Genomic DNA, 13,472 nt, shown 5'->3' on the forward strand with positions numbered 1-13,472 from the left:
TAGGACAAATGTATACAAGTATGACAATTTTTATGGTAAGACCTGTTGATGCTGCACCAGCAGGTGGATTCTAATAAGATGGTGTTTTCTGATAGCCCTGCTTCTAGATTTTAAGGAAAAGGAAAGGGCAGAGGACAAGGATAGACTTTGCTGCTCTGAATTTGCCAGAGGCATGGTGGTTTTTAAAGTCAATATTGCTTTTATTAATTGACTGGGCACCAGGATTCTTTTATGGTGAAAAAAGATGGGCTTCTGCTATGAGTGTCTTTAAAGGTTTCTTTTTAAACATCAGTCTATTCAGATATGAGAACCGGAACCACGGGGAGCTGGTTTAAAGAATGATGAAACATTGACTATGCTCACTGCTTTACTGAGTTTTAAGTTCCACACCATTTTGCTGCTTAAGAAAGATCTTAAAGTAGTTAAAGGATCCCAGCAATGTTATGAATGTTTAAGTTGTCTCCATAATAATAAACACCCAGTGAAGCAAGAATGGTATCTTGCTTTTATATTACTGGGATTGTCAAATATGGGCTAGAAACTATGGAACACCCATCCTCACATGATAGTTGCTGATTCAAACTTCCCTCTTTATACATAAAGTTTTGTGTTCAGGGTTCTGAAGCCATTTTCTGATAGTGCAGTATCCCTTTTCTACAGCCTTATTAAAAACACCTACAAATGTTTATTTTCCAGTTCAGTTTTAACTTTCACTGTATATAGTGCAGTATCCCTTTTCTACAGCCTTATTAAAAACACCTACAAATGTTTATTTTCCAGTTCAGTTTTAACTTTCACTGTATATCTTAAGTTGTAGTCTGTATAGACCGACAAATTAACTTGAGGTAAATTACATAGCTTTCTATATACCCTTTTTTTCCTCAGGTGCTAACAAACAAAGGCTCCAAAAATGGATACTGCTTTAGTAACATCTGCTTTATTAAAATGCATTATTTCTTTTACTAGATCTAGTGTAAAGATTTGGTGTTAACAAAAAAGTTTTAATATGTAAATATGAATGATTGCCTTTAGTTTGCCCTTGTTTGTCTAATGTCTCTTCTCATTTATAGAGGTGAATCCTTTTATGATCTTGAGTACATTTCAATAGGTGTGGTTTTTTTTTTTTTTTTTTTTTTTGAATGAAAATACAACTGTTTTCTGTCTTAGATTAATCCTGCTGCTGCTATGAAAAACTGAAAAACAAGAATGTGATGCACTTTTTACATTACTATATACCATACATATACCATAGGTTGCTTTGGTACCTTTTCTGTAGCACAGCCACTAACAAAAGTGAGTGAATTTTACAGTTATCTTTGGGAGGGAATCTGTCTGTACAAGTAGCTAATCCATAGTTGGTATTGGCCTATGAATGACAATAACTTAGGAAAGTAAAAGATTTGCTTACTATTACACTTTTTGGCCTTAAAATGTCTTCTACTACTGAAAAATATTTTAAATCTTAGTTTTGTTTCTATTATTCCCTTTGCCTCAAAAAGAGGAAGAATGACTTAAAGGAAGTTGCTGTTCTTTTAGAAAACAATTATCTGCTATCTGAGCTAGGGAACTTACTTTTTGCTTATATACAAAAGAGAATGCTGTTCTAAACCAGTCAGTTTTAGTTAAATCAGTCAAAATTCCCAACTCTTCTGTTTTCTAGTATATTTTTACTTAGCAAAGGTAAACTTTAAATATAGTAGGAATGCTACTTGAAAAAAGGAAAAGAATTTCTCAAGCACATCCCCAAACTTGAAGGAGATGGAACCCAAAACAATGCAGGGGAAACACCAAATGAGGTGGAGGAATATGAGAATGATGTGTGGTCCAAAGCTATCTGGTTATATTTTGATGTTGCCAATATCGCAGAGCCAAAATTTTAATTTGCTTATTTAATATATTTGTTGGCCAGAGATCTATTTTTATATCAATGTGCCTTGCATGTATATTAAAAAATTTTTGGAAAGACCATGTAGTAATGCCTGAGATAGTTGATGGTTCTTAACCACCTCACTAATTTTTATGCAGTATGAAATGCTCATTCTATTGCCCAACTGGTGCTCTCTGTTAAAAGTTATAGATCTTGTCAAACTGGAACTATTTTATAAACTGGGGAGTGATTTTTTTTTTTTTAATTTTAAGTCTGTTAGTGGCTATTCTGTAGCGGGAAATAGTAAAAGGATTCTTCACTTCCTTTCCTGCCCCTTTAGCACCTTCTTTAAGTAATGTGATGACACCATTTCTTGTGCTTTGAAAAAAGTTTGAGCTTGCTGTCTCCTTTAGTGTTATAAAAAGTGTTGTTAAGCATTGTTTGCAAAGTATAGGGAGATAATGGAGTCCAGGTTAATTGGGAATTCTGTGTGAGCTTTAATCCAAGTTATTGGCTCTTTCCAACTTAAATTTTTTTTTATTGTTAAAGCACCTTGCTTAGAAAATTTTAAATATTTATGTCTGCAACAATTGTCTCAAAATGATAAACTGTGCAATTCTTGTCATTAAAAACAAAAAGATCTGAACTCTCCCTAATGTGACTTGTTAGTTTCTCTGTATTTCCTGCCAGTGTAAATGTGAAAAGCTTTGCTTGCATTACGTTTTAGAAATGCATTTTGCACACTTGAATTTTGCTGAAGCTCCGTGAAAAGGTTAGATCTAAGTAGATGAATAAAGCTATGCACATGTTTTGAAAGTTTAATTTGTGTGTCATTACCAAAAGTGACCTGTCCTTATTATGTTGCTGTTCTTAGTTTTACCACCTTTGGAAACATGGCTCAAAGTTACTACACTTCTGAGCTAGCTTATGAGTGGGACTAGAAGAGAGGAAAATTAATTGGCACCTGTATTAATAAAGTTAAGTTTAAACAAGAGCTTGACTTGTATTATTAAAGGGCTTTTCTTGAAACAGGGCAGTTTTATCCCCTTATAAATCATTGGATGCTCTTTCTCAGTGAATATTGGTTTGTTTCATGGAAAAGAAATGGGAAGTAATTCAAACTGAAATGAAGTAAGAACCTTTGCCATATGGAGCTCTGACAATTTATGGTTTAAAGCTGGCTTAAAGGTAGGATAGCCTAAATAGCTTTATTGCTTTAGCATAAATTTGGTTTACTAAATGATTGGTTTGAAATTAGTTTCACTCAGTTACTTAAAGCACAGATTGTTTTAAAGGTAATGTGTATCTTTATAAAAAATATTCATGCTGATTAGAATAAGTTTAGAAGTCAGGCACATTTGATTCAGTCGCTGCAGTTTGCATGTACTAAATATAAATAGCTTTACTTCACATGTATGTGTATAAATAAGGTTGTATAGATGTACTGGTCAGGTCTTGTCAAATCATCTTTTAAAATTGTCTTTAATTTCTTCAGGACCTTTGTAGGAAAGGTTAATAAATAAATTTAAATAGAAGGTGTTACTAATGGTATTTTCCTTATGCTCCTAGACAAAGAAATATTTCCATTTTATAGCTTTTCCCGTGTATAGAAGAGGGTTAATTCTGTATCCTCAAGTATGTATGTTGAATTTGAAAACACAAACCTTCTTGTATCTTCATTGATAGTATCAGTTAATTAACTACTAACTACTAGTCAAAACTTGAAAGGTGGCCCGTAATGCATGGCCTCAAAGGCAAAAAATGCAGGAGGTGTAGCAGGCATCCTTGTAAATGGCTTTGGCTACTCTTCAGCATTTGTCAGTCCACTTGTATTCAGTCTTAGAACATTGGAGGAGCAAAGTAATTTCTGTCTTGTGTGCATAGGTATTTAGGAGCTGAATTCTTGATTTGGGGGAGAAGGTAATTAGTAGATTACAGTTGTTAGAAGACATTCCCCCCCCCCTCTCAAAAACATTTTTCAATGTTTTGCCCAGAAAAAAAGATACTTTCTAGATTTAAGAACAGTGACCAGAAATTTACCCTTTGCTGAATGCTTTAGGTATTTGCTATAGCAGTTTCTGATGTCATGGATTCTGAGGAAGTGTCAGTAACATGATAATCTTCCTTTATTGATGTCTTAATGTTCAGTGTTTTAAAAATATACATTACAAACACTTTACAACCATACTCAGATTTACTTATTTTATCAGAAAAAAAAAACCTTGATTTGTAGAATCAAATTAAGAGATAATAAGTGTACATTGTTGAATAAAAAATTTTAAAGTTTCTGGGGTGTTTGTGTTATCTTTTGTGTGCTCTAACTTTAAAAAAAAAGCCTATTGAAAACTTAAAAGATACTGACATTGATAATGTCCCCTCTATCAAATGTGCAAAGAATTTAAATCTTGTACTATGCTCATGTCTTTAAAAAAAATTTTTTTAAAGGCTGATGGACCTTTATTTTGTTCATTTATTTATGTGCGGTGCTGAGAATTGAACCCAGTGCCTCAGACATGCTATGCAAGTGCTCTACCACTGAGCCACAACCCCAACTCCATTTTTTTAATCATACAGGTGGTTATAGTGCTTAGAATTAGCATGTTTATTAAAATCAGCTGAGAGCACAGCTGTCTTCACATATTTTGAGGACATTGAGCCTTATGCTCTACAACTAAAATAAGAAATTAAATTGAACTAAGCAATTAAGCAACTAGAATGTTAAGCTGCCAAGATTCTGAATTTATTCATAACTTACCGTAGAAATATATGGCAATACACATTTTGAGACATTACCATTTTTAGCACCAATTTGTCACAAATTGGGGAAAAATCAATGCTAAAGTCAATATTAGAAAATAATGGAGTGAAAAATGCATAAACTAGTCACTATAGACGCTTAGCATTTTGATCAAATGCTTTATTCTTTGGGATCTAAAAATAATTGTCTTTAGCCTTTTTAAGTGATTTGCAAGGACCCAAAGAGGAACTTGGGTTTTATTGAGGCTGTTAAAATTTTCAGCCACTTAAGTGTGGTTTGCACAAAGCATGGTAGTTAATTCAGTACAATTTTTTTTGTTTCTTGTTTTTAAATGACATTTATTGTGGATTTCAGCATCTAACATTTGGAAGCAATGTTTGAGCAGAACATAAAACTCATTCTAGAGTGCTTAGCAAGGTCTTAATGCTTGAGGAATTCTTGGAGCTCTTAATCCACTACTGTTGGATACGTCGAATCGATTGGATTTGGGATGTCTGGGCATGAGAACCCCACTCTCTCCAGTGTTTATAGTCTCCTCCGTGGTGGTCACATTCCAAGATATACTGATAACCACGATATCCAGGATACTGGTAGCAAACCCAGCTACAAAATTCCAAAGTATATGGCATTATTAAAACTAGTTAGGAACCTGACAAACACCCCAAAACCTCAGACTTCTCAGCAGAATGGTACAGAATGCTTTTAGGCTTGGAGAAAACAGTAGTCAGAGGAATTCCATAGAGGAATGCCCAGGGGAGAAAAATCTAAAGGTAGTTGATACAAAGAACTTGAGATTCAAATTAATAACTAGAACATGACCCCTGTGCCAATATTATGCCAATGCATGAAACCTGATAAAACATTACCATTGATGTATTAATGTTTGCAAGGCTTTCACCTGCAGGATTTACTTGGAACATACTCCAACCCTGTTTTTGCACTTACGCCCCACTTTGTATCTTCATGGAACCAACTTCGTTGTTGAACCAACCCATGGCTTGCAAGGAGGGGTAGTCATCACAGATTTCCCACTGTCGTCCAATAAAGTTCTCTTTCTCAAAAATGGTAATCTTAGACTCCTTGTGATTCTGTTGCCCAGAAATTAAAAACTTTTAGTACCTAGTGTTAATGGCTGTCATCTTGATTCTTTAATTGCCATATTTTTTTTTCAAATTGAAACACTTTCTGGTTTACAAAGAAGTACATGATATCTGACCCAAAAGAGGTTTGTAAGAAATCACCCATAATCCTGTTTAATGTACAAATAACCAATACTTGGCTACAATGAAAAACCAGTGAAGAGGATTCAATACAGCAGAGGGGAAAAAACCCCAGCCAACCAAGGGATTAATACCTGTGATGTGGAAATTCCCCAATACGTATGTGCAGGTATGTGTATTTGAGATAGCATGTTCAATAGGGGACAAATACAATGCAAACATTTAAAAGGTAGAGAAGAAGCTCGGTGCAGTGGTGCACGCCTGTAATCCCAGTGGCTCTCATGGCTGAGGCAGGAGAATTGCAAGTTCAATAGGGGACAAATACAATGCAAACATTTAAAAGGTAGAGAAGAAGCTCGGTGCAGTGGTGCATGCCTGTAATCCCAGTGGCTCTCATGGCTGAGGCAGGAGAATCGCAAGTTCAAAGCCAGCCTCTGCAAAAAGCAAGGCACTAAGCAACTCAGTGAGACCTGGTCTCTAAATAAAATACAAAATAGGGCTGGGAATGTGGCTCTGTGGTCAAATGCCCCTGAGTTCAATCCCTGGTACCCTCTTCACGACCCATCCCCCAAAAAGGGCAGAGAAGAACCTGTGTGAATTTTAAAACAAAGTAACCCAGGTAGCCAGGTGTGGTGACACATGCCTATAATCACAGTGGCTTGGAAGGCTGAGGCAGGAGGATTGCAAGTTCAAAGCCAGCCCCAGCAACTTAGTGACACTGTCTCAAAAGTTTTAAAAAAGGCTGTGAATGTGGCTCAGTAGTAAAGCAGCCTGGGTTCAATCCTTGGTACCAAAAAAATAATAATAATAATAATAACAACCCTGGTGGTAGTGGCCTGGGAGTAGTTGACTAGAAAGGGGTGCCAGGGAATTTTACAGGGTGATGGGATTATATATATATCTGGCTAGGTGTTGGCTACATGGGGGTATACATTGTTTCAAAATTCATGGGAGTGTATGCTTGGAATCTGTGCATCTAATATATGAACTAAAAAAAATAATAAAATCAGTTCCAGATAAGTATTTTTTAGGTTTAGAGTCATGTATGTTACTGTCTTTAGGAGTTGTATTTTAATCTGACTTTGAACTAAGGAGACCATTAATAATTAAAATCAGAAAAATCACTTGAGTATTTAGAAAATTTTTAGCCAAGCCTTACTCCCAATACAGGGATCCTTTTTAACACATGTCCAAAGGTTGTCCTGCTTCAGTTTGAAATCTTCCAAAGACTTTAAATGCAGCCAGATGCATTATTGATTGATGCTTAGTGTTAGAAATAAGATTATTGTGAATCAATGCAGATAAGAGGTACTGGAAGGGCTAGGGATATAGCTCAGTTGGTAGAGTGCTTGCCTTGCATACACAAGACCCTGGGTTCAATCCCCAGCACCAAAAAAAAAAAAAAAGATACTAAAAGACTGTCTATTCATTTGTTTCCACTTTTTCAAAGGTTTAAGCATTTCCCTGTTTCTGCAGTAAAATATTTAGATTGAAATTTAAATGGCTAAGAATTTACTTTCTACTATAAGGTAGGTGCTTTCTTTTTTTTTTTTTCTTTTTTTAAAGAGAGAGGAGAGAGAGAGAGAGGAGAGAGAGAATTTTAATATTTATTTTTTAGTTTTCGGCGAACACAACATCTTAGTTTGTATGTGGTGCTGAGGATCGAACCTGGGCCGCACGCATGCCAGGCGAGCGCGCTACCACCTGAGCCACATCCCCAGCCCCGGTAGGTGCTTTCTTTGCACTGGTCCTATAGGCACTTTGACTGGTCTTGAATGTTACTTCTGCCACCCTTACATACATATGTACATACATACATACATACATACATTTATTGTGATACTGGGGATTGAATCAGAGGCACTCTACCACTGAACTACATCCCCAGCCCTTTTTATTATTTCGAGATAGTGTCTTACTAAATTGCCCAGGCTGGCCTCAAACTTGAAATCCTCCTAACAGTCTCTGGAGTTGTTGATATTACAGGCAGGTGCCACTGCATTGGGCCTGTGACCCTTACTTTTTAGCTTGAGAAAAAATACCACCAGTGAAGGAAAATGGCCGACTTAAAGGGACTGGTGGTATTCTTTTCTCTTTTAAACTTTTTCTCTTCCTACCACATTCAGCATAACAAGAGAAGTAACTGTCAGTCTATTCATGCCCTCTCTGTCCCCATCCCAAGCACAGAAGTGGAAATTTCAGAGACTCACAGCCGAACAGATGGGGCGGAAGGACATGAGACGCTCAATGTGGTAGGCATTGCTCCCACTCCAGGCATCCCAGCGAGGGTATTCTCCTCTCTCCAGGATAAATTGTTGCCCACAGAAGCTGGTATGCTCATAACCAATCCAGCTGCCAAAGACAGGTAGTGGTTTCATTCATGATATTCAAAGTCTATATGGCCTCAGGGATAAGGCATCTTTCATTTAAATAAGTTTATAATGGATACAATATCAAAGCAATCCCAATAGAACCATACAAAGTAATAAATTTATCATAAGGGGGGAAATGAGCTGGGAGCTACACTAAGCAGGTTTGTAAATGCATTTGTTTTGAGATTATCCACTGAAAGGATCTACTTCACTGGCTCAGTAATGTGTGTTAGCAAAGTGATCTTTCTTTCCCCCCCAAGTCACCTATTCTCTATCTTGAGCTCCAGGTTCATGATCTAATGACTGACTATTGCTTTGGCTCCAGTCAAACCTGCAAGGAGGCAAAGAGATGAATAGGCAGCTGATGAACAACTAAACTTGTTTTCTTGTCACTTTGTGGGTTCTTTCGCCTGCTACCTCATACTGAAAATACCCTCATACCCTGAAAACACCCTTGCTCAGTTTTTCACAATTGGGTCTTGGTTACTGATGACATCCTAAGGTGTTGTCCATTTTAGGGTTGCTGTTTTGGTGGCAAACAGCTTGTGGAATGCTGGCCATATGCAAATTTAGTTCTGCCTTGATTATTATTGTTGTGTGTGGGTTTTTTTGTTTGTTTGGTTTTGGTGCTAGGGATTGAACCCAGGGCCTAGTGCATGCAAGGCAAGCGCTCTACCAACTGAGCTATATCCCCAGCCCTGTTAGTTCTGCCTTGAACTTGTGCTCTCTTAGGCCAAAGGAGAGTTCTTTCTTTGTGTGTTTTCACATTAATGATAAAGGCCTGGATCAGTCTGCTGAGAGTCGGAAGACAAAAGCAAGAGAATCTTCCTCACCAAGATTGACCATCAACAAGGGACTTGTGGGAGGCTAGAAACCGATAGGTCTCTGGGGTCTTGGGTTGAATTCCTTTTTATATGGAGAAATTACATAATAGTGTCTTTTCTAGGACATTCATGAAGTGAATTTGCCATAAAAAGGCTGCCACTTGGCAGTTTCTTCTCCTTACCTATATTTTGTAGGCATGAAAAATACGAGGGCCTGTAATTATTTTGAGGGAATCCTAGGTAGCATCCTGTTTGCTACAAAAGCATGGACCTGATTACTGTTACTGCTCCCACCCGATTGTGTATATTTATTTAATTTCACTCCTCCACCAAATCTGGTACCAAGCCACTAAAAACCTCATGTTCCTTCTAGCTTTTGATTACTAAATTATGCATGGAGGTCAAGAAGTGACTAGTGGATTAGTGTCTGGGGAACATTATACCCCTATCCCTATCTATATCTAAAGGGACCTGAAACAGGGGCCTGTCATTCTACTGAGATCCATACTCACGCGCCACATTCCACCTTGAGGGACCTGACATTATCAAAACTGCGCTCAGAGACATTTGGGCAGGAGCTGGTGAACTCCATCCTCTTGCCCTGGAAGTTCTCCTGATCGTAGATGGTTATCTGAAATGGGATAGAATGGGGCAAGAAAGCTAGAACCTGGTACAGCATGAAAAAGAGAAGCTTAACTAGGGTCTATCCTGTATTTTCCATCACCAGCAGTAGCCCATCAGGCCTAATGAGGTCTCTTCCAGTGTAGACAGGATAGAAAAGGGTTTGAATTAACACTACTGGTTGATGATATGCAGTGCTCAGGATAGGAATAAGATCTGTGGGGGGGACTGGTTTATAACAGGAGATTCTTGTCAGGGGTGAAGATTAGCCCAATGGACAGACCAAAGGGCTTGTGTACTCTTCAAAGCTTCCTAAATAAGTGTGGCCCAGAGGCCAGAGTTCAGAGAGTCCCAGGAGCTCCTTGTAGATTACTACTTAGCTTCTTCAGCCACACTCACTATAAAAACCTGAAGTGTATAGGGAGGGTTGTGATAAACCTCCTTGATCCCTTCATCTAGAATTTGGCTCTTGAACCTGGCCAGAGGACAACTCCTGAAGCTGTAAACTGGCCTCAGAGTTGACAAGTGATGGGGGCAGGGTAGGAAGTGCTGGGAAAGGACTGAGGATCAGCACTTCAACCCATGGTTAACCTCAAACTCAGGTTGATAGAGTACCTGGGTCCTATGGCTTATTTAGGATCTGATGCCAAATCTCTCTTCACTTATGGCTTCTAATTTTCTCATTGGGCATAATCCCCCCCTGGGCTACTCTATTTTGAGATGATTTTAGCAGTGCAGAGGAGAGTTGACCAGAAACTAAATATCATCTCTCACCCATCATGGGTTTCCAGGGTAATTCTTCCTCTGTCTTAACAAGTGGTACCCTGAGAGATCTTTTGACAGTGTCCAGATGTTGGGTGGACTCTCCCCTTATGGACTGGTGTTTTCTTGATTGGCCACTGTCTCATGATCAAGTATAGCCCTGGTGGCTTCTCTGTAGCAGCACTCAACCCTGCTCTGTGGGATCCCTTGATTTTCCACACGATAGGGGTGGGCTTACCTTCCATGGCCCCAAGGACCCAGGCATAGGGTTGGTCTGAGCCATCTTGGTGGTTGGAACGGTTTCTGGAAGACAGATCACACACCAGTGATATGACTTCTGGGCAGGGAGAGTGAGGTGAGAGAACATAGGGAAAAGGAAAAGTAGCCAGCAGTTCAATAGACAGACTTTGGTTGGGGTCCTGACTCTGCCACTTATTACCTGGGCCTCAGGTTTCCCATTGGGAAAGTTCTACATGCAGAGTTATTATAAGGATTAGAAGCAATGTAGCAGGTAAAGCACAAGCATTGTGACCTTGTGATAAATGTGGCTTCTGTCCTTTTGATTGCTTCTAGGTGATAGCATCGCCTCAGTCTCACACACTCCAATATCGACGTTTTGGCAAGGGTCTAGTCCAGACCCTTCATGCCACTGGCCACACAGCATGCCATGATCCCCTCCATCCTCCCCACACCGACTCAAGGGCAGCCTGAGCTCTGACCCTTCACTCTTAACTGGCTTCTCATAGCATTTACACTGACTGGCTCTAGTGCCTGGGCATGGTACCATTCTCTCCCTGCATCTCTATCTTCTAGACTTACCTCGTCTTGATCTTGCTGCCTCACAGAGATTTTCCTGCTTCCTCCATCCTGCAGCTACTAGCTTTCTCCCTGTATTTTTTTAACTTTTTTTAAAGTTGTAGATGGACACAATATCTTTGTTTTATTTATTTATTTTTGTGTATGATGCTGAGGATCGAACCCAATGCCTCACTCATGTGAGGTGAGCACTCAGCCACTGAACTACAACCCCAGCCCTCTCCCTGTATTTTTAACACTTATAGTAGCACTGATTTTTTTTTTTTTTTGTGTGTGTGTGTGGGGGCATACCAGGGATTGAACTCAGGGGCACTTGACCACTGAGCCACGTCCCAAGTCCTATTTTATATTTTATTTGGAGATTAGGGTCTCACTGAGTTGCTTAGTGCCTCACTTTTTGCTGAAGCTGGCTTTGAACTCGAGATCATCTGTTTCAGCCTCCCAAGCTGCTGGGATTATAGGCGTGCATCACCATGCCTGGCCTTAGCACTGATCTTGTTCCCATTGACTATATCTTGGTTGAGCATTTCAGTCCTAGGATGATTGATATAGCACCATGCCCAACCAGTTTGGATGGGTCTGAGGATTTAAAAAAAGACTTGGGCTGGGATATAGCTCAGTTGGTAGAGTGCTTGCCTCACATGCACAAGGCCCTGGGTTCAATCCCCAGCACCACAAAAAAAAAAAAAAAAAAAAAGACTTATTGAAACTGACATGATGGCACAGGTCTCTAATCCCAGGCTCAGGGGACTGAGGCAGGAGGATTGCAAGTTTGAGGCTAGCCTCAGCAATTTAGCAAGATGAAATGAAAAATGAAAAATAAAAAGTGTTGGGGACATAGCTTAATGGTAGAGTTGCAGTACTGGAGCCAGCAGCAGAAGAGGAAGGACTTACTGAAGGAAAATGAAAAAAGAAAAGGAAGTGATAATAATAGTTAACACTTAACACTCTTATGTCAGTGAATATTCTAAATGCTTTGCATGCGTAATACATTTAATCCCCTCAAACAGCCTAGAAGGTAGTTACTGTCATTATCCCCATTTTATAGATGAGAATAATGAGAATCATAGAGGTCTGGGAGTCAGAAAAAATGGTAGGATAAGTAAAGGAAAGGAGGATAGGAGGAAGAGGGGGGAAGGGAGGGAAAAAAGAAGGCAGGCAGGTGTGCAGCAGATTTCTTGACTCAGGACAATCATTTATGACCCTTCTCTCTGGCAGCATGGTGTTCAGGAAATAATGCATGTAAACTCTGATATTCCTTTATATTCTGAACCACTGAATGAGCAACATCTCCCAGCTCCTGCCTGATAGGACCTTCTCCCTGTGCCCAGGAGCCTGCTCATTTCTTGCTGTCCCTTGTGCCCGTCATGGTTTCTAGGGTAGTGGTTATTGCCATATCAGTGACTGCTATTGGGTGGCAGAAGAAGAAGGCCCTCACCCAGAATCCCCCACTCCTCTCCAGCTAACCTCAAAGACTCTGACCTCTGGGCAGGAAAACTGGGCTCTCTCCGGTATGTCTGTTCAGGGGAGGGAGAGAAGGGCAAAGGCAAGGGCACCCTCAGGGCCTTACTCACCCAGCTCCCGCTGCACAGTCTGGGTCTCCATCTGGTGCCACTTCCTCTGCAGTGCCCCTCTTTATAGCCCTGTGACTGATGGCCGAAGTCCTTGTCAGCATTCTGCTTTCCCTCTCCTTTTGTTTCCCCTGATCCCCAGAGCTTTGGTGGCTCAGCCTACTGGGCAGGCGTCCCTCAGGCCTTTGTTTAAAACTAGGGTTACCGAAGTCCAGGGAGGCCCCACTGCCTGGGCAAGGCTGGCAATTGCAGGCCTTGGCTGCTGTGGTCTCAGAACCGCTGGGAGCTGAGGACAGGTCTCTCCTGTCCTTCTCCTTGTTCATCATGTCATCCCAATATCTTTCTAAGATGTTGGGAGGTCTTGTCAGATGCATAAAAATGCACCTTATTTCTACACGGGTTTTCATTTCCTGTTGCTTAAAAAAATCAAAGGATTATTACAATTTTAAATGTTGTTGAGGAAAAAATATGGCTTACTGTGTTTTTGAAAATCTTTATTCTACCCTAGCTACTTATAACTAGTAAGAGCTAAATTTAATTACAGTCGGATTAGTAGATATGAGTCTCACTATAGCTAGTTTATTAAATATTCATTTTAATGTTGCAGTTTGCTTTTAAAAATTTGGAGCCAATAAATCTTCTGGGGGTTTTAATATATAGT

At 39.5% G+C, this 13,472-nt stretch overlaps 1 protein-coding gene and 1 long non-coding RNA gene across 3 annotated transcripts; both read right to left on the reverse strand.

Annotated features, from left to right (window-relative positions):
- Positions 1-450: 450 nt before the first annotated feature.
- On the reverse strand, positions 451-4,503 carry LOC308635682. Its single transcript, XR_014019234.1, has 2 exons — positions 760-4,503; positions 451-675 (listed from the first exon to the last, which is right to left on the reverse strand). It is a non-coding gene; the product is annotated as an uncharacterized lncRNA (long non-coding RNA).
- A 471-nt stretch (positions 4,504-4,974) lies between these two features.
- CRYBA1 (crystallin beta A1) lies at positions 4,975-12,845 on the reverse strand (the record flags this gene model as incomplete). Of its 2 annotated transcripts, XM_081272197.1 has the most annotated exons (6): positions 4,975-5,228; positions 5,571-5,713; positions 8,056-8,197; positions 9,554-9,672; positions 10,663-10,727; positions 12,815-12,845. In XM_081272197.1, 6 exons carry the CDS (start codon positions 12,843-12,845, stop codon positions 5,081-5,083), a joined length of 648 nt encoding a protein of 215 aa, XP_081128323.1. In that variant the 3' UTR covers positions 4,975-5,080. The 2 variants fall into 2 exon arrangements, with proteins under 2 accessions (XP_081128323.1, XP_081128324.1); XM_081272198.1 differs by lacking the exons at positions 4,975-5,228; positions 8,056-8,197 and having other exon boundaries at positions 5,389-5,713.
- Positions 12,846-13,472: the final 627 nt, after the last annotated feature.

Source organism: Spermophilus citellus, assembly GCF_964194105.1.
Source record: "Spermophilus citellus genome assembly, chromosome: 17".
NCBI classification, from domain to species: Eukaryota; Metazoa; Chordata; class Mammalia; order Rodentia; family Sciuridae; genus Spermophilus; species Spermophilus citellus.